At 42.4% G+C, this 19,404-nt stretch overlaps 1 protein-coding gene across 6 annotated transcripts in view; it reads right to left on the bottom strand.

Moving 5' to 3' along the window:
* The window catches only part of GALNT18 (polypeptide N-acetylgalactosaminyltransferase 18), a 321,219-nt gene that overhangs the window by 40,078 nt on the left and 261,737 nt on the right, over positions 1-19,404 (bottom strand). Inside the window, exon 12 of one of the 6 annotated variants that reach the window (XR_012764669.1) lies at positions 2,203-2,948. The exons of 4 other annotated variants lie outside the window; for them this stretch is intronic. Coding sequence is in view for 1 of the 2 variants with exons in the window: in XM_075427475.1 (XP_075283590.1) it covers positions 2,940-2,948 (9 nt within the window). In the remaining variant the exon portion in view is untranslated. Of the gene's footprint in view, positions 1-90; positions 2,949-19,404 lie in introns of those variants that run through there. One more of the 6 variants, XM_075427475.1, reaches the window with a different exon arrangement.

Genomic DNA, 19,404 nt, shown 5'->3' with positions numbered 1-19,404 from the left:
ATTTGTGTTTAAAAAACAGATAAAAATGCTACTGGAGATTACACTCCATGTGCGCAGCTTTTTTTGGAGAAACTAGCTTTGAAGAATGGTTTTCTGCAGTTGTTTCAAATGGAAGTGCTTTGAGCTGATTACAATGGGACCCCCAGAATTGACACTTACCTTTCATCCTTTACTTGAGTTTTTCTCAGCTCTAGAATATTCAAATGATTGCTTGTGAACTCTGAAACATACATATGGAGTTCTGCAGCATTTCTAGTCCACAGCATCTAATAATGTTATGTGAAGGATGAGGCTTTCTCAAGAGGGGGAAAATAAGATGAATCCTAGGGCAAAAAACTGTTGGAGTAAACCTGCATTTTTAAAGATTTGTCCCTAGGGGGTAACATAAACAAGACTGGCAGAGAGCCAGTACAGATACAGTGCATGGATTCCATGCTTTTGCACTTAGGTGAATAATCCTGTAGATATCAGTCAGATGTATCCTGCTCCCCTTCTGTCTTCATTTCCTCTGAAATTCCAGAGATGTTCCTTCACTGTAGTGTATCATCTTTCTCTGTGTGTAATAAATAAACAAATAAATTCTCAGAGGAACTGTCTTGCTTGAACCCTTAGCAGATGCAGGCATGATAGGACAGACACCAGAAGACTTCCAATTGCTTTGTATTGCAAGTAGCCATTTCAGTGAAGTGAAATAATACAAGAAGTTCATAAACATGTAATTTGTTGTAAATGGTTGTCTAAAACAGAATATTTCCATGGATTTCTGTGGGGTTTCATTGATACACAAAATGAGAATGCAATTTTAAGATGCTTTTTCCTTTAGATGAGCCTGATACTTACTATTTAACAGCAGTTTGCGGTTTGTATTAGTCCTCTTACCCACTAGCACTTGTTGTAGATTTCACAAAAGATGTAGCAACTCCTTGGAGGTAAAAGGGACATGGTAAAAGCTGCATGTAAAAAAACTTGTATGTGCTGAGAAATAAAGTCTGAGCAGAATAATCTAGCTCAGGACACTTGGCATATCAAAATATGACTGCTGGCATCTGCAGCACCAGACTTTCCTAAATACCTCTGAACATTCAGTTTTTGTTCCCAGCCCATATTTGAACTTCAAGTTTTCAAGTGAGGCAACTGTAAAATCTTTGTTCACATGAGCATTCTCTATCTGGGATTAAGTAAAGTAGGTAAGGTCTACTTGTGCCAAAATTTTTTTAATCAGTCCCCTTTCCTCACAATGTATAAATGTCTCTGTACTTTGACATAGCTGATGTATCCAATGGACATTTTAATACAAGTAATTTTCTGAGGTTTAAGTGCTCCATTTCTCAACCTTCATTCTGCCTTTTTTTTTTTTTTATGGAACATTAAATCAGGTGTCATTGGTTGATGTCCTCAGAGGGTCTGACTGCAAACAGGAAACTCTTGTTGAGATAACCACAGAGCATTCACTTTTAGAATTTTTGTTTGTGCATGTGTTCTGGGTTGTTTTTTTTTTTCTTGTTTGGTTTTTAAAAATATGCTATTTGTCAGGTACAGGCAAGCTTTGTCTTTATCCAGAGTCTTATGCATTGTCCATATACTGCACTGTAGTCCAGAGATGTTTCATCTTTGATCCCTTTTAGTCAGGGATTTTGATGGCTAGTGCAGTCTCTGTAACTGTATTCATTTTTATGTAGCTCAGCAAGTCAAGACTTTATGGCTACTGCGAGTACATCTACAAGAGATATTATTTAAATAAAACTTGCATTCTATTTTTGAATGTGCGTTTGCCTAAATAGACTGGTCATTTTTTTTTCTTCAAAATTATAGTTTGACTGTGTATCTTCAGATTCTGTTCTGTCTCCATTCCTGCAATTACCATTCCTAAGCAAAACAAGAGATGTCTAATGCCAAATTATGCACTGTATCGAAAATGCGAGGGGATGCTTCCACTCTCACCTTTGTTTCATTTGGAATTCCTTTTGGCTGAACTGTATTAAAGGAACAATGGGCATGGTCCAACACACTGAGCTTGCTGAGCGAGATTCTGTTCTGGCATCACCCATGGGTCCATGCTAAAGAAATTCTAGGGTGACAGTCTCCGTTTGTGCCCTATTGACAAGCTAATCATTCTTCCTGAGATGTTGTAAGCTGGAGAAAGTAACTGGATGGAGTTCTCAGAGTTGCTATTTATGCTTTGTGCTCCTTAGTGTTACTTACCTCTTCTAGCTGGCAGATCTTCAAACAGACTTATTCCCTATTCTGTTTTGATCGCTTGCTTGTTTAGCGTAGTGAACCACTGGAAATACTTATGATTATTTACTCTGTTATGTAGTATTATGCCTAGAGGTCAAATTGGAACACTACTGTTCTAGATGCTTATAGCTCAACAAGGCATCACAGATAGAGGAGGCATTTTGGCAGCACATGGAGGTGGGGGTAGCAGGATGTTCAAGTGCTGGATGAAGTTGTTTATGAACAGTCTTAGATTAAAAGACGACAATTCCCTCATGTCACATCTGTAAATCAGACATACTGTTTTCTTTTGAGGTTTGTAATGCTTTGCAGGTTTGTGTTAAGTCTGTGCTGTTGACCCTTGTCCTAGTTAGGGTGGCACTGAGTGACAAAAGTTGAGTTCTTTAGGGGAGGGAAAAAACTTTGGCTTATCTTCTCAGTCCAGGGAACTGTGAAAAGGTGTAGTTCAAAGATCAATAGCTCTAATTATGAACGAGATTCCCATTTTTCTCAACAGTGGAGGGCTGCAAGAGTAAATCATTTCTTTGTAAGATGTTCCTTGTAAGTCCAGACAGACCAACTTAAGTTTCAATAGACAAACTCATGACTGCTGATAACGATGATTCTTTGAAGACTTCAGATTTTACAGATAGAGGTGAATGTGTATTTCTCCACATAAAAAGAACACTTTGAAGAAGCCAGTTGTGATGATAACTAGAAGATCATGCTACCTGGGAAATGGTACACACAGCAGAAAACAAAATTAATTCCACAGGGAGATTGTCATCATCCCATAACAATGAACAAAAGAATCAGACAGACAGAGTACATTCACTATCAGTTCTTCTGTCCCTACCTTATTTATGATCATCTGCAGTTACTAGCAAGAATAAAGCATAAGAACTGCAGTTTCTACTGATACATAGGGTTTGGTCATGCATTATGGATCTATTAAAGATTGTAGCAATAGAAAATGTCCCTTAGTACAGTCAGTAAACTTGCATTCTGTTCTGAAGGTCCTCTGTTTAATCCTTGGAGGTGTTCAAAATTTTGGTGAGATATTTTGTCCTGCTCTTCGCATAAGATGGCAACTGTGCTACTACTGTAGCAGTAGGGCACCCTAGGCACACTCTAGGGTTTTGGTATGGTGGGGTATAAGCAATAAAATGTTTTGGCAAAAGTCTGTTAACATTTTTGCTTATCTTAGACCAGACTGAGAAATTACTGAATTTTCTGCTTATTTCTCTGTCCTCTCCCTTCCATCTTCTAACGGTTCTCATTTCTGATCTCAGAGGGCTTGACAGACTTTTCTAAAAGGAAACGCAAACGCAATTGACTGACAACCTGAATTGACAGTACAACCTGAATGTGGAATCCCTATCTCGTAGCTGTTTTGCGGCTGTGCAGAACAGCTAACAAACGAGACTCTGTGATACTTGTAAACTCCACTTCTCTGACTGGGTTAGGCAACAGCAGAAAAAGTGAAAAAGAATATCGAAACCCATTTTAGCTTTGTATTTTCTAATTATTAGTGCTGTAATTCAACATTTAGCTTATGGAAATTAAACTGCATGAAAACCATTTTTTATTACAAAGTTCAGACCATGTACCCCACTTGGTGTTATCTGAAACAACTAGGGGGAAAAAAAAAACACCAGAAAAAAAATCACTCTGTGGTGTTTGTACTGGTTCTCATTGGACTCCTAATGATGTTGTATGATTTAAGGATAATTCTAGATTTATGTTTTTGTCTCAGCAGACGTTTGATGGTGCTTAGGACATTCTATTACGCCATGCTACATTTATGTGTCAGAACATACTGTTGCTTAGTTGTACCTGATATGCTTTACGTGTTTTATTATTTAGGATAATAGCAAGCTACTGCCTTCCTGGCGCAGTAAAATAGAACATTCAAGACTGTAGACCAGTAGGTTTTCAGATTTTGTATGCTTGGTTTTTTTGATAGTGTCTTATTAGAAACTGTGCATATGGGAAAATAAGGATGAGTGGACCATGGCCCTTTGGTTATGCTTTTGCTTGATTATTTTTTCTTTCCTTTCTCTCCTATGACATCTTTTTGTATCAGTGATTGTGCACAGCCAAAAAAAATCAGTCAAGTATTTCTTTTTGCTTGAGAAGCACAAAGTTATCTATTCCAGCTCTCAGAACTGCACAAAGTGGAATAAACTAGACTTTGAACTATATTTTGTAGTTAATTATGGTCTTGTTTATAATGTTCCCTGTAGCCAGGACAGCCAGTCTCTCCTTCAGAACCTTGTTCTTTTCTCATAGGTCAACATCCTCAGCTCTCTTCTTTCACTCTTTTCTGTGTCTGATCCCTCACCTTGTCCTTCTGCCTAGCTTGTTCTTTGGAACAAACAATGCATTTGTTCCTGTAGTTGCTCCGCCGCTCTACTTTCTCTTCACTTGCCTCCAGCTCCCCTCTCTTCTTTATATTTTGTCCATTCTTGGCCAGCATTTTTCAAATTAGATGTTCTATTCTTCAGCTGATTTGTGAGCCAAATACCAGTGCAAGTAGATGAACTGGGGCCTGAAGCACAGAATTCGGGTAGTCTTGGGGCAGGTTTGGCATTTTTGTACATAAAGGAACTTGAAGGCATGTGTTTAACTAGGGGGAATTCAGAATCTTTTGGTTTTAGAACCAGTGACGTCATCAGTTATTCTTCTTTTAAACAAACCGCCAAAAAATAACAACCACCAACAAAACCAGTTTGGAACTAATGAATTTTCTTCCTCTGTCTTTCAGCTTTTTACTCCACTGTCTTTCTCCTGTACACCTAGACACCAGAGAACTTAGATCAAAGTTCTATTTCACTTCATTGTCAGTCCTGTCATCCTATTTCAGCAGGTATAAATAACATTTTCTTCAAAGGACTTTCCTTCAGCAATATCATTTCCTCTTGATCATGCAGGTGCCTGAATTGCTCATCCTGGTTTAATGCTGGGTAGTGTCTTTGTATTTGAGTCTAGGTTTCTCAAAATAAAGGCTTGTGCACTACAAATACTCCTGGACTGTCAGGCGGCTTATTCTCTGCTGGTCCTGCTTGTATTCAGTAGAACACTACTGTTTTCTTTTTGACACAGATCTTGACAGGCTACTATGGTCATCATTTGCTTCCTTTCAAACCTTCTGCCTAAAGGTTCATATGCCATTTCTGTCTCTGTTACCATCTTGGCTGGATATACTCTTCTGTTTTTATTTCATCGCCCAAGTGATAACACTTACTTAAAAATGTAAGTGCAGAAATGGTTTGGGCCTGTGTATGTGTATGCTTGCCTGCATGCAAAGAACATCTGAGACCAGCCAGCACCCTTGATTTTTTGTGCATGTGGTATTCTTTCCATCTGCTTTTATCAGTCTTTCAAATTGTGAATTCTTCAGAGCAAGGATGATGGCTCTTTATATGCTTGTAGAGCAGTGGGCATTCTATAAGTGCTGTTGCAATAATATATATGAGAAGCATTTCTCCTCAGACTGAACACCCTGAAGAGGAGGCAATTCAATGAATAACATGCTATTGTCATCCGTGGAAGGTACTCGAACTCTCCAGTTCTGGATTTCTTGCTGAAATACCACTGGCAGCCCTTTCCCAACAGGCCTGTGCAGTCAGGTATATGCAGTGGCTCTCTGACAAAGCACCACGGGCTTATAGTGCCATGAACGCACTTAGATGAGTCTACAAGCTTCACAGAAATTGAGCTGTCTACTATAAAAATCCAGAACAAGTTTCCATGCACTACTTATGTAATCATGAGACCTTTAATCTATGGTGTTAGCTCAAGGGGAGGGAAAAAAAAAATAATCAAAGTTCCATACAAGACATAAATAACCATGTAACTATGTATCTTTCTTCTTTCTAATCCCCAGTCTGCCCCTCACCCTCCAAAAAATTTGGTGTAAAATTGGAGCTGTCTTCTGATGTGACAGGGATGAGAAACTATTGCTTTTTTCCTCTGGGTTTATTTTCAAAGTCGCTTACAAGTTTAAGGTATATATTTCTATGTCCTCAAGGAAGAACTTGCCAAATTTTAGTGCTGTACTCCTCTCTGATTCTAATTCCCATTAATAGTGAAGAATAAAGTAATTCTGTACTGCTTCACTTACTTTTTCTCCAATGAAATATATTTGCATGAGCTCTTATCGTAGCCAAGTAATTTGCCAATTTTACTTATGTTTCTATGTGCATAATACAGCATGCATGTATTTCAGTAGTCGGATGCATTATCTGACAAGTTTTTTCTTAAACTTCTGGTTCACTGCTTGTAGATGAAAATGAGCATCTATGTGTTTGGATGGAATATTAAAATATTAGAGTAGGGTGTTTATGGTGAAGTAAACTGAACGTATACTTCAAAAATCATAGCCTACTCATTTCTTACTCTGGATTAGTTCATAGATAGCTGAATGGTCTAGACAAAGTACTTAACTTCTCTATGCCTCATTTTACTCATTGTACAGTAGAGATAAATTAGTTGCCTATTTCATGGGGATGTTATAAAGACTAATAAATTATTTAGGCAGCGCTTTAAAGCATTGGTAGAAGTAGCTGATGGGTATTAATGATGAATTCAGATTCACAAATGGCATTTGGACGCTTAGCAGCCATTTCTGCCTCTGAAAATTCTCCCCTGGCTATTGGTGGTAGTGATTTGCTATAGCGTGTGACCTGGGGGAAGATACTTAAGTTCTTTACCAAATGGAAACACTAATGATGTACCTTAAAGGCATTTATTCTGCAAAGAGCTTTGAAATCCTCAGATGAGAGGGGCACTATCAGTGAGCTTATTAGAGTTGTAAGTCACGTGACATTTCTTGAAAATATTTCAGCCTGTGCTTCAACTTGCATGATAAGGATGCTTTCTATTCCAAATATAAATTTTATTAATTAATTAACATATCCTATGCTATACTCTGAAGTTACCTGTCAGCGAACTGGACATATGCTGAGGATATGATCCACGCTTGCCTTAGAAGTGACACTCATTTATTCTTCACATTTTTCTTACATGACAGCTATGAACTGTATGGTTAAAGAAACTGCAAAGTCAGGCATTCTGCTACTCTCGTTTCAAGATGCTCAGATGAGAAAACCAAGCTAAACATCCTATTGGAATGGGAAGGAAGAAGAATTTATTAAACATTCATTTAATATGCATCTTACACACAATATATTAGCCACTCAAATGTTGACTGGCTGCTAGCCATGACTAAAGCTAAATATGATGGTTGACAAACACTGTGAGGTCAGTTGTTCAAAATGCCTTGGAAGATGTCCAGATAATCAGAAATGAAAACACTTGGAGTCAATAGAAAGGGGACAGATTAGCAGCAGTGTAAATAAGAAGGGAACTTCCCTCTGCATGGATTTTTGTTTTTCTTCCAAAATTATACTTTGAAAGTATATATAACTTTCTGCATCTCTAGCACAGTGCTCCGACTGCTGGCTCCACAGCGTCAATTAGCTAGCACTGTTATTCACAGAATATCGATAACATTGATGAACAGATGTTTTGGCACAGTAACAATAGGAACACGCTGCCAGTATTCTTGAACAGTAGATCCCTTGAAACCTTTGGCTTGTGATACACTGCTGCACCAAACATCTGTAGGTTAGCAGAGATGATGGCAGAAGTAGCTTTAATTTTTCTTCATGAAGTATGGTTCTACTGCAATAAATGAGAAGCGGCATGATAAAATACACTGAAGAGGAGAAAATCCTTGCAAGATTGCTTTAAAAAGGTGTTGTTAGGAAAGTCAGTCCCCTGAAAGTCGGGGAAAATGGGCTTTTAGCCCTCCAGAAAGATGGCTATTTAATATAGCTGCCACTTCAATGTGAATGGTCTTAATCGCTGATAAAAAGGGAAAACAGGCACAACTACTTGTCCTCCAGCTATTTTTGAGTAGTGCCTATACTTTTGTGAGGGTTCAGAGAACATACCCAGTCACATCGTCAGGAATTAGATGCCATAGTCCTCTACTTAATAATTTTTTGGTGAAGCTGAAGCTTGAAAAAGGAACCAGATGCAGCAGAGACATTTTTCTTTCCAGAAAAAGAAGCATATGCTAAACAAAACCTGGTTTGGGGCAGGATTCAGTGTTTAATCAACTATTTGCTGAAATTAAGAACATTGTTTCCTTTGAACTAGTCCTAAATTTTATTTTCCTAATGTTTTAACATAAATTTTCACTCAGTTTTTCTTTACGAATTTCCCTTGAAGTCCTTGTACACAATTTCTACGTACCAAAAACTGCAGGTGTTCTATGTTTTGTTTCACAAAGCCTGCACAGCAAAGTTGGCCAATACACAACACTGACTAAAATCTCAATGACAAAATATTTTGCTCAGGCTTGAGCAGCAGTATGTGCCACAGTCTTAGAAGGAATTCAGAACAATGATGCTTAACATTCAGATGTGCTCTGATACTTATTTATTTATTTATTTATTAGGTGTGAGGCCTGTTTAGTACTTCTTCAGAAATATTTTAAACCGTGTAATGTCATATAATACTGCTGTTTATCAACAGTCTGAATTTTGGAAAAAAAGATAAAAAAGGTTTTCTTTTTTTATTTTCTTTTTTTTTCCTGACTAATTACATTGAGTCTCTTGACTCCAAGGTTGAATCATTGCTATGTGTCCTTTCTATTGTTTAATTTATGGTAAGTGGAAATACTTCATTATAATAATGTAAAATTAAGTTCAGTATTTCTGTGGAATTGTTGCTGTACCAAAACAGTCAGCAATTACAAGGTATAATTTCTGAAAAGGTAAATGATTGCGAAGTTCAAATAGCTATAGTGCTTGGTCTCATAATTACATGACATCGTTAGAAACTGAACCCTCATGTCTGTCCTGGGTTCTTGCCCAATCTCTGTTTAGGAAAACTCTGAATGACTATTTGTATATTGCTTATTTACAAAAATGTGGTGTTCTGATTCAATAGCAAATAACTGGAATTAGGTATGTTGACTTTACTCCTCTGTAGTGAAGCATTTAGACCATTATTTAGAAGCAGATAATTCTGGATGTTTGGTAGATACAGCTCGCAGAAGAGCATTTAAGAAGTGCTCTTGATGTAGAAGGCAGTAGCATAAGTAATCTGGCCTGTCAATGCACATTGGACAGCATACAGACTAAATATAGACAAGTTAAGAAACCTTTTATTAGATAATCAGTGTCAGATTGGCTACTGAGAAAAGGGGTTTGTAGAAAACAGTAGTTCATGCATATTGTATTGCTGTCTCTTCAAATGCATTTGCATATGCTTCCCTGTATACAGCAGTTGCTAATTGCAATGTGTAAATCACAAAATCACAGAATGGTAGGGGTTGGAAGGGACCTCTGGGGATCATCTTGTCCAACCCCACTGCCGAAGCAGGGTCACCTACAGCAGGCTGCACAGGACGTCATCTAGGCGGGTCTTGAATATCTCCAGAGAAGGAGAATCCACAGCCTCCTTGGGCAGCCTGTTCCAGTGCTCCATCACCCTCAGAGTGAAGAAATTCTTCCTCATGTTCAGACGGAACTTCGTATGCTTCAGTTTGTGCCCGTTGCCCCTTGTCCCGTTGCTGGGCACCACTGAAAAGAGCCTGGCCCCACCTTCTTAACACCCACCCTTCAGATATTTATAAGCATTTATAAAGTCCCCTCTCAGCTTTCTCCAGGCTAAACAAGCCCAGCTCCCTCAGCCTTTCCTTGTAGGAGAGATGCTCCAGTCCCCTAATCATCCTCGTAGCCCTCCGCTGGACTCTCTCCAGCAGCTCCTCATCTTTCTTGAAGTGGGGAGCCCAGAACTGGACAGAGTACTCCAGATGGGGCCTCACTGGGGCAGTGTACAAGGGGAGGAGAACCTCCCTTGACCTGCTGGCCACGTTCTTCTAATGCACCCCAGGATGCCACTGGCCTTCTTGGCAACCCAAGCACGCTGCTGGCTCATGGTTAACCTGTCGTCCACCAGGACACCCAGGTCCCTCTCCACAGAGCTGCTCTCCAGCAAGTCAGCCCCGAGCCTGTACTGGTGCATGGGGTTGTTCCTCCCCAGGCGCAGGACCCTGCCCTTGCCCTTGTTGAATTTCATCAGGTTCCTCTCTGCCCAACTATCCAGCCTGTCCAGGTCTCTCTGAATGGCAGCACAGCCTTCTGGTGTATCAGCCACTCCTCCCAGTTTTGTGTCATCAGCCAACTTGCTGAGGGTGCACTCTAACTCTTCATCCAGGTCCTTGATGAAAAAGTTGAACAAGACTGGGCCAAGTACTGACCCCTGGGGGACACCACCATTACAGGCCTCCAAGTAGATTCTGTGCCACTGATGACAACCGTTGAGCTCTGCCATTCAGCCAGTTCTCAGTCCACCTCACTGTCCACTCATCCAGCCCACACTTCCTGAGCTTCCCTAGGAGGATGTTATGGGAGACCATGTCGAAAGCCTTGCAGAAGTCGAGGCAGATAACATCCACTGCTCTCCCTTCATCTACAAAGCCAATCGTGCCATCGCAGAAAGCTATCAGATTGGTCAAGCATGATTTCCCCTTGGTGAATCCATGTTGATGACTCCTGATAACCTTCTTTTCCTCCACTTGCTTGATGATGACCTCTAGAATGAGCTGCTCCATCACCTTTCCCGGGATGGAGGTGAGGCTGACCAACCTGTAGTTTCCTGGGTCCTCCTTCTTGCCCTTTTTGAAGACTGAAGTGACATTGGCTTTCCTCCAGTCCTCGGGCACCTCTCCTGTCCTCCAGGACCTTTCAAAGATAATGGAGAGTGGCTCAGCAATGACATCCGCCAGCTCCCTCAGCACTCGTGGGTGCATTTCATCGGGTCCCATGGATTTGTGGGCGTCCAGATTGCGTAAGTGAATCCCTCACACAATCCTCCTCCACCAAGGGAAGGTCATCCTTTCTGCAGGCTTCTTCTCTTACTTCCAGGGAATGGGATTCCTGAGGGCTGGCCTTAGCACTAAAGGCTGAAGCAAAGGAGGCATTTAGTAACTCTGCCTTCTCTGTATCCTCTGTCACTAGGACACCCACCTCGTTCAGCAGCGGCCCCACATTATCCCTCGTCTTCCGTTTGCTGCTGATGAAGAAGCTTGAGGAAGCTTTTCTTGTTGTCCTTGACATCCCTTGCCAGATTCAATTCCAGGTGAACCTTAGCCTTCCTCGTTGCATCCCTGCATGCTCTGACCACATTCCTGTATTCCTCCCAAGCAGCCTGATCCTCTTTACACATTCTGTGGACTTTTCTCTTCCGTCTGAGTTCTGCTAGAAGCTCCTTGCTGATCCATGCAGGTCTCCTGCCTCCTTTGCTAGATTTCTTGCTCAGGGGGATGCACCAATCCTGAGTACGGAGGAAGTGATGTTTAAACAGCAACCAGCTCTCTTGGACCCCCCTGCCTTCTAGAGCCATACCCCACGGGATTCCTCCAAGTAGGTCCTTGAAGAGGTCAAAGTTAGCTCTCCTGAAGTCCAAGGACTTGATCCTACTTACTGCTCTGCTTCCTCCACGCAGGATCCTGAACTCTGTCATTTCATGGTCACTGCTGCCAAGGCTTCCTCCAACCTTCACATCATCAACCAGTCCCTATATATATTTTTTTTATATATATAAACTATATATATTTATATATAAATATATGTGGCAATAAGATATAATACATCCCATGAAACAGTTCCTTGGGATAATTTGTTGGGGAGTTTCTCTCAGAGGAAGTTATACCTGAATGCATAGACTGTGTTAAATTACCAGTTTGCAACATTAGAAAACTAAAATGGTATTCTCTTCTGTTGCGTCAGAAATGGCAGCACTGCTGTGAAGTTGTCCGAGTACCTGCGGGAGTGAGGAGAGCAGGGCTAGCCCTGAATTACCAAGTTGTCAGAATGGTTATTTGCAGAGCTGTGGTGTTAGCCACTTCTAGTAGCAGCTGTAAAAAACAACTGGATGCCCACTGTGTATAGCCAGTGGCTATGGTGCTTGCAGTTTCTAAGGGACATAGAATTACCATTTCCTAAGGTGCTATGAGTAGGCAGTTAGAATGCAGAGCTAAAAAGAATCTGCAAAATAATTACAGATAATTGCCTTTGGGACTTTAAATGAAATAATAAATAACTGGAAGGCTGTGCTAGCTAGTTTTCTCAGTGACCAGCTATTAAACGTGTTACAGTCTTCCAAGACTTTGCGAAAATCTGTGTGCAGCCCCTCTCCTCACTATGTGCATACTCACAAACTGGAAGTTGTTCAGTCACCTTAAAGTGGACTTCGTATCTTATGCACTTTGTATCCACTACTTACACCTAACCCTTTACCCTCGGCACTCTGTCTTATGTGTGGCACAGGCTTTGTTAGGCAAGATGTAAGGCTGAACAATTTGAGAATCCCTCCCACCATTAAGAAAGGTGAATCCTTTTGTGTTCTGTGATAATGAAACTGTCGCTCCAGGTTTCTCCCACAAGATGTCACACTTTGGAGGACAGATTTTTTTACTCTTGTGTGTGTCTCTCTCTTTACCAGCAAACTTACTTCTCTCAGCTCTCTTTCTCTGACACTTTCTAAGGAGGAGGAGTGAGAGTCTGCAGCCATAGTTGTACATGATTCTGCCTTCCTGGTCTGTAGCAACTGGCCAAACCAGCTGCTGTGGTAGCATTCCCTGGTTGTGTAGAAGGGATTGGGAATAACTGAATCTCTGAAAAGTGCAGTCTTCAAAAATGACAGCATAAAGTAAAATTTAGCCCCTGCCCCCTTTTTATAGTCTGGTAGATAAATAGATGAAGGAAAATACTTTGATCTTTGTGGTGGCCAATGTCACCTTGGGTTGTTACTGATCACTGGAACTTACGTAGAAGACAAAGATGGACTCTAGCTACCCATGAAGTACAAGCAATGTTTTCCTACCAAAAAGCTGATGAATATTATCTCTGTTTCAGTAGAGCAAAATTTCATTTGCTGAAAAATTCTTGGGTTTTATGTGTATATGTGGGCTGGAAGTTGGAGAACCACATACCAGGACCTAAAGTATTAATTAGAATTGTCATTTTTCTGAACAGCAAAAGGCCACTCCCCTTTTACTCTTGCAGATCTAAAATACAGGCTCAAGAGTAACAGCTAGAAGAATCCAGCTCTTTACAAAGGTCTGCTTAGCAATAACAAAGATATTGTTAGGCTGTGGACAAAATAGAAATTGTATTCCTTACTACAACTGAAGTTAAAAGCAGTGGTTATGGCAACTATTGATGTATCTTTATTGGTATTTTTGCTGTACTGCTTGGGAGCGGCAAAAATCTCTTTTGTTTAACTGCGTGTGACTGATGGAATGGGAGACTGAGATGCTGTTGCCAAGTAGTAAGATGAGGATTCTGGTAATGTGTTTTAAGTTAACCTCCCCCAGGGAATAGGGAAGCAAAGGCTGCCCATAAATGCAGGCAGATTGTACACAGATAGACATAGGATCAGCACACTATTTCCAAACCTCTCTGTACACAGGAGGCCTGGCTGAAAGTACAGCCAGATGGTTTCACATGTCAATCCTGGTAGCCAAATCTCTATGTGTGGTGCCCAGGGAAGAGTGATGTGTACCACTTATTGAGTGTCTAGAGGTCCTATCCAAATATCTGACAAGACTCAGACAGAAACTGTTATCTGTGTGCTTAATGGCTAATTTAAGAATACTCTGCAGCGATGTTTGTATTACCTATGTGGATAGTCCCTCACGTGCAATACCTTCTAGCTGTGAAATTAGGTTTGCATTTGGACGTTTGTCTGCAGTTTACCTGCAAACTTGTGATTGCTTGTTTGGCTTCAAGGTTTGACTTGGACTGGTTTGTTTCCTGGATTTGTTTGTTTGTTTGTTTGTTTTGTTTCCATTGGCTGTTTCCTTTTATAGTTTTCAGCTTTGTTTTATGCTATTTTTGTGGTGGTTATTACTGTAACAGTAGTGCACCTGAAGAGGTCAGAAAGATGCTGCATAAACCATTGTTGTTTCACAGGCAACTGTTGGCACATATCATGCCAGAGGGATTTCTGCTCTTTTTTTTTTAAAGTGAGGGTAATACAAGTGCTATTTCTGAGTTAAACACTGGACACCTGTAAGGTGCAATGTGGAAAACAGCTATGATCAGCATCTTCATTGTGATGGATTTCTAGCTTTAGCAACAGGAGTTCAGCACTTAATGGCTGGAGGAAGGACAGAAAATGCATAAGCTGCAGAGGTTCAGCAGCTATATGAATATCAGCACATGCCTGTCTCAACACACAGGGCTTTGTGCTATCTCTTACATCAGGAAATAAACTGGCTTTAGGCAAGTGTAAGCTGTCTGATTAGCCTTTTCTTCTTCTCTTTCATATTGTTTTTCTGCACTTTCATTCTAACTAGGTAACTGCCTTTCTCCTGGGGTAAATACCTTCTGGGTATCAAAAGGTTTGGAAATAGTGTGCTGATCCTATGTCTATCTGTGTGCAACCTGTCTGCATTTATCTGGCACACAGGTAGTGTTTTTTTCCATCCCATCAGTGGCAGGGAAGAACACTGAAAGGAACAGGAAAACTCACATGATTAACATGTGGCTCAGAGGCTGGTGCCGTCAGTGGAATTTTGGTTTATTTGATCATGGGGAGGTTTACACAGCACTGGGCCTGATGGCAACACATGAATTCCAGCTGTCTCAAAGAGGGATGTCACGTTAAAGGGGGTAAGGGAGTTTGATAAGTGGCAAATGGAGACCCCTCCTGTTGAGTCATGAGGTTCAGAGCAGACCCACTTGCTTTCTAAACTCTCTCTCAGAGGAGAGTCTAGGTGCGGCTGGATCTACTCCTAGTTCCAGACTTGGTTTATGTCTAAAGGGTTCAGTGTGTAGCCACTTATCAGATTAGACTTGCCTGTCAGAGCCCTTCCAAGGACTTTCACTGAAACAGTTTTGCAAAGCTGAAACAATAGGTAATTTATTCAAGCAACAGGTATCACAGGTTTGGGATTGCCATTGATAAATGCACTGTCTACAAAAGTTGAGCTCAAAGGTAATGGTTTAGTGCTTTAGTTAACAATGTGTTCCTGGGGGTATATCTGACAAAGTCAGAGGCGCGGCCCTTATCAAAAAGACGTCCCTTCTTGGGGGGAAGGGAAGAGAGGTTCAGGTCCGTCGACCCATCCGTCAGGTAAAGTTCTCGCTTGGCTCCTCCTCCCAAAGAGAGTTTTCAAGTGCCAATTTTTATATGTTTGGAAAATCTTTTTGCGAGGTGAGACTAAGTCAATTATTGTGTCGATTGGCTCTTGGCATGGAATGTCGTGCCGTCAGAAGTGGGACTCAGCAGTTTGACACGCCTATGGAGCAGGCATCTTGGTATATACTTCCGGGGGCCATCTGTTCTTTATCCAAAGCAATCTCTGGCTGGGCGGTCTCCACTGCGCCCCACAGATCACTTGATTTACAGTGATGGGCTATCCCCCCTTACTTCTGTCTGATGAGCTAAGAACCAGTTAATTGCTCCATTTGTTAACTCTTTGGCTCTTGACGCCTCAGTCCCAGCATGTCTTTTGTCTTGCATTTGACAAGTCCAGCAAGGCCATCGACTACAGGGGAAAAGGATTCTTGCACATGAGTTGGCGGGGCTCATCAAGAGGGCTTTAAACTAGGTTCGAAGGAGGGAAGGGGATATAACCAGGCTCACTAGAAATGAGCCTTGGTATGGCATATCAATGTTGGGGATGAAATCGATAGTCCAGCTCAAGTGAATCTACACCAATGCATGCATCATGGGCAACAAACAGGAGGAGCTGGAAGCCATTGTGCAGCAAGATAGCTATGACTTGGTTGCCATCATGGAAACATAGTGGGATGACTCATGACAGGAGTGCTGCAAAGGATGGCTATAAGCTCTTCCGAAGGGATAGGTGAGGAAAGAGAGGTGGTGGGGTGGCTCTGTATGTGAGGGAGTGTTTTGATTGTATAGAGCTCGATGATTGTGATGACAAGGTTGAATGCTTATGGGTAAAGATGAGGGGGAAGGCCAACAAGGCAGACATCCTGCTGGGAGTCTGTTATAAACCACCGAATCAGGATGAAGAGGTAGATGAAGTATTCTGCAGGCGGCTGGCAGAAGTCTCACGATCGCTAGCCCTTGTTCTCGCGGGGGACTTTAACTTACCGGACATCTGCTGGAAATATGACACAGCAGTGAGGAAACAGTCTAGGAGGTTCCCAGAGTGTGTGGATGATAACTTCCTGACGCAGCTGGTAAATGAGCCTACCAGGGGAAGTGCCTCACTAGACCTGCTGTTTACTAACAGAGAAGGACTGGTGGGAGATGTGGTGGTTGGAGGCCATCTTGGGCTTAACAACCATGGATAGAGTTCTCAGTTTTTGGTGAAGTAAAGAACAGGGTCAGCAAAACCACCACCATGGACTTACAGAGGGCAGACTTTGGCCTGTTCAGGATGCTGGTTGAGAGAGTCCCTTGGGAGAGAGTCCTGAAGGGAAAAGGGGTAAAGGAAGGCTGGACATTCTTCAAGGAGGTAGTCTTAAAGGCACAGGAGCTGGCTGTCCCCATGTGCCGCAAGATGAACCAGCGGGGAAGACGACCAGCCTGGCTGAACAGGGCACTTTTGCTGGGACTCAGGAGAAAAAGGAGAGTTTACCACTTTTAGAAGAAAGGGCAGGCGACTCAAGAAGAGTACAGGGGTCTCGTTAGGTTGTGCAGAGAGGAAATTAGAAAGGCAAAAGCCCAGCTAGAACTCAGGCTGGCCACTGTTGTAAGGGACAACAAAAATTGTTTTTACAAATACATTAACCACAAAAAGAAGGCCAAGGAGAATCTCCATCCTTTATTGGATGTGGGGGAGAACATTGCCAACAAGGATGAGGAAAAGGCTGAGGTACTTAATGGCTTCTTTGTTTCAGTCTTTAATAGTCAGACTGGTTATTCCCAGGGTAGTCAGCCCCCAGTGCTGGAAGACAGGGATGGAGAGCAGAATAAAACCCCCATAATCCAGGAGGAAGCAGTTAACGACATGCTATGCCACCTGAACGCTTACAAGTCTATTGGGTCAGATGGGATCCACCGAAGAGTGCTGAAGGAACTGGCAGAGGAGCTGGCCAAGCCACTCTCTGTCATCTATCAGCAGTCCTGGCTAACAGGGGAGGTCCCTGATGACTGGAGGATCACCAGTGTAACACCTGTCTACAAGAAGGGCTGGAAGGAGGATCCCAGGAACTACAGGCCTGTCAGTCTGACCTCGGTGCCAGGCAAGATTATGGAGTGGTTCATCCTGAGTGCACTCACTGGGCATGTGAAGAACAACCAGGGCATCAGGCCCAGCCAGCATGGGCTCATGAAAGGCAGGTCCTGCTTGACCAACCTGATCTCCTTCTGTGACCAGGTGACCTGCCTAGTGGATGAGGGAAAAGCTGTGGATGTTGTCTACCTGGACTTTAGTAAGGCCTTTGACACTGTTTCTCACAGCATCCTCCTGGAGAAACTAGCTGCCCATGGTTTGGATGGGTGTACTCTCTGCTGGATAAAGAACTGGCTGAATGGCCGAGCCCAGAAAGTGGTAGTGAATGGAGTTAAAACCAGCTGGTGGCCAGTCACAAGTGGTGTTCCCCAGGGCTCAGTTTTGAGGCGAGTCTTGTTTAGCATATTTATCAATGATCTGGATGAGGGGACTGAGTGCTCTCTCTGTAAATTTGCAGATGACACCAAGTTGGGCATGAGTGCCGATCTGCTTGAGGGCAGTAAGGCTCTGCAGAGGGACCTGGACAGGCTGGATTGATGGGCTGAGTCAACTGTATGAGGTTCAACAAGGCCAAATGCTGGGTCCTGCACTTGGGTCACAACAACCCCATGCAACACTACAGGCTTGGGGACGAGTGGCTGGAAAGCTGCCTGGCAGAAAAGGACCTTGGGGTGTTGGTCGACAGCCAGCTGAATATGAGCCAGCAGTGTGCCCAGGTGGCCAAGGTCAACGGCATCCTATCTTGTATCAGGAATAGTGTGGCCATCAGGAGTAGGGAGGTGATCGTGCCCCTGTACTCGGCACTGGTGAGGCTGCACCTGGAGTACTGTGTTCAGTTTTGGGCCCCTCACTACAAGAAAGACATTGAGGTGCTGGAGCGTGTCCAGAGAAGGGCAACGAGGCTGGTGAGGGGTCTAGAGAACAAGTCTTATGAGGAGCGGCTGAGGGGGGACCTTATTGCTCTCTACAACTACCTGAAAAGCAGTTGTAGTGAGGCAGGTGTTGGTCTCTTCTCCCAACTAACTAGTGATAGGATGAGAGGCAATGGCCTTGAGTTGTGTGAGGGAAGATTTAGATGGGATATTACAAAAAATTTCTTTACTGAAAGAGTGGTCAGACATTGGAATAGGCTGCCCCAGGGAGGTGGTTGAGTCCCCACCCCTGGAGGCATTTAGAAAACCTGTAGCTGTGGCACTTCAGGACATGATTTAGTAGGCATGGTGTTGATGGGTTGACAGCTGGACTTGATGATCTTAAAGGTCTTTTCCAACCTTAAGAATTCTATGATTAACTCATCAATATCTACAAGTGTGCTTTGTTTCTTCAGCTATGAGCTCCAAGGGACATTTGTGATAGTAGAAGAAAGTATTCTTGTTTGTTCTCTGACTTCCAAGTCTTATATTCTGTCTTTATGTAGATGAGAAGTTCTAGACCACTTCAAATACACATCCATCATGTTAGGAACACTTTTATAAAGATGATAAAACATTGACTATGTGTTTCTTTTGCTATATGCTGTGTACTGTTCAAACTTTTCTGTTCAATCAAAGGCCGCTAGATCAAGAGGAGCTCACAGATGGAAGCGTTCTTCCTCCAACTCCAGGAGGCTTCGCGCTCGCAGGCTCTCGTCCTACTGGGGGACTTCAACTACCCTGACATCTGCTGGAAAAGCAACATGGCAAGCTGTAGGCAATCCAGCAGGTTCCTACAATGCATTGAGGACAACTTCTTAAGCCAGGTAATAAGCACCCCTACCCTAGGGGATGCGATACTAGACCTGGTGGTCTCCAATGCGAGTGAGCTCGTTGGGGATGTCAAGATCGGAGGTAGCCTGGGCTACAGTGACCACGCGCTGGTGGAACTAACGCTACTGAGGGAAATGGGAATAACGAAGAGCATAGTCAGGACCCTAAATTTTAGGAGGGCAAATTTCCAGCTCTTCAAGGAGA

This window comes from Opisthocomus hoazin, chromosome 7, assembly GCF_030867145.1.
Source record: "Opisthocomus hoazin isolate bOpiHoa1 chromosome 7, bOpiHoa1.hap1, whole genome shotgun sequence".
Classification (NCBI taxonomy): domain Eukaryota; kingdom Metazoa; phylum Chordata; class Aves; order Opisthocomiformes; family Opisthocomidae; genus Opisthocomus; species Opisthocomus hoazin.
Note: the sequence above shows the minus strand (reverse complement) of the source record. Positions and strands in the feature narration are given on the sequence as shown.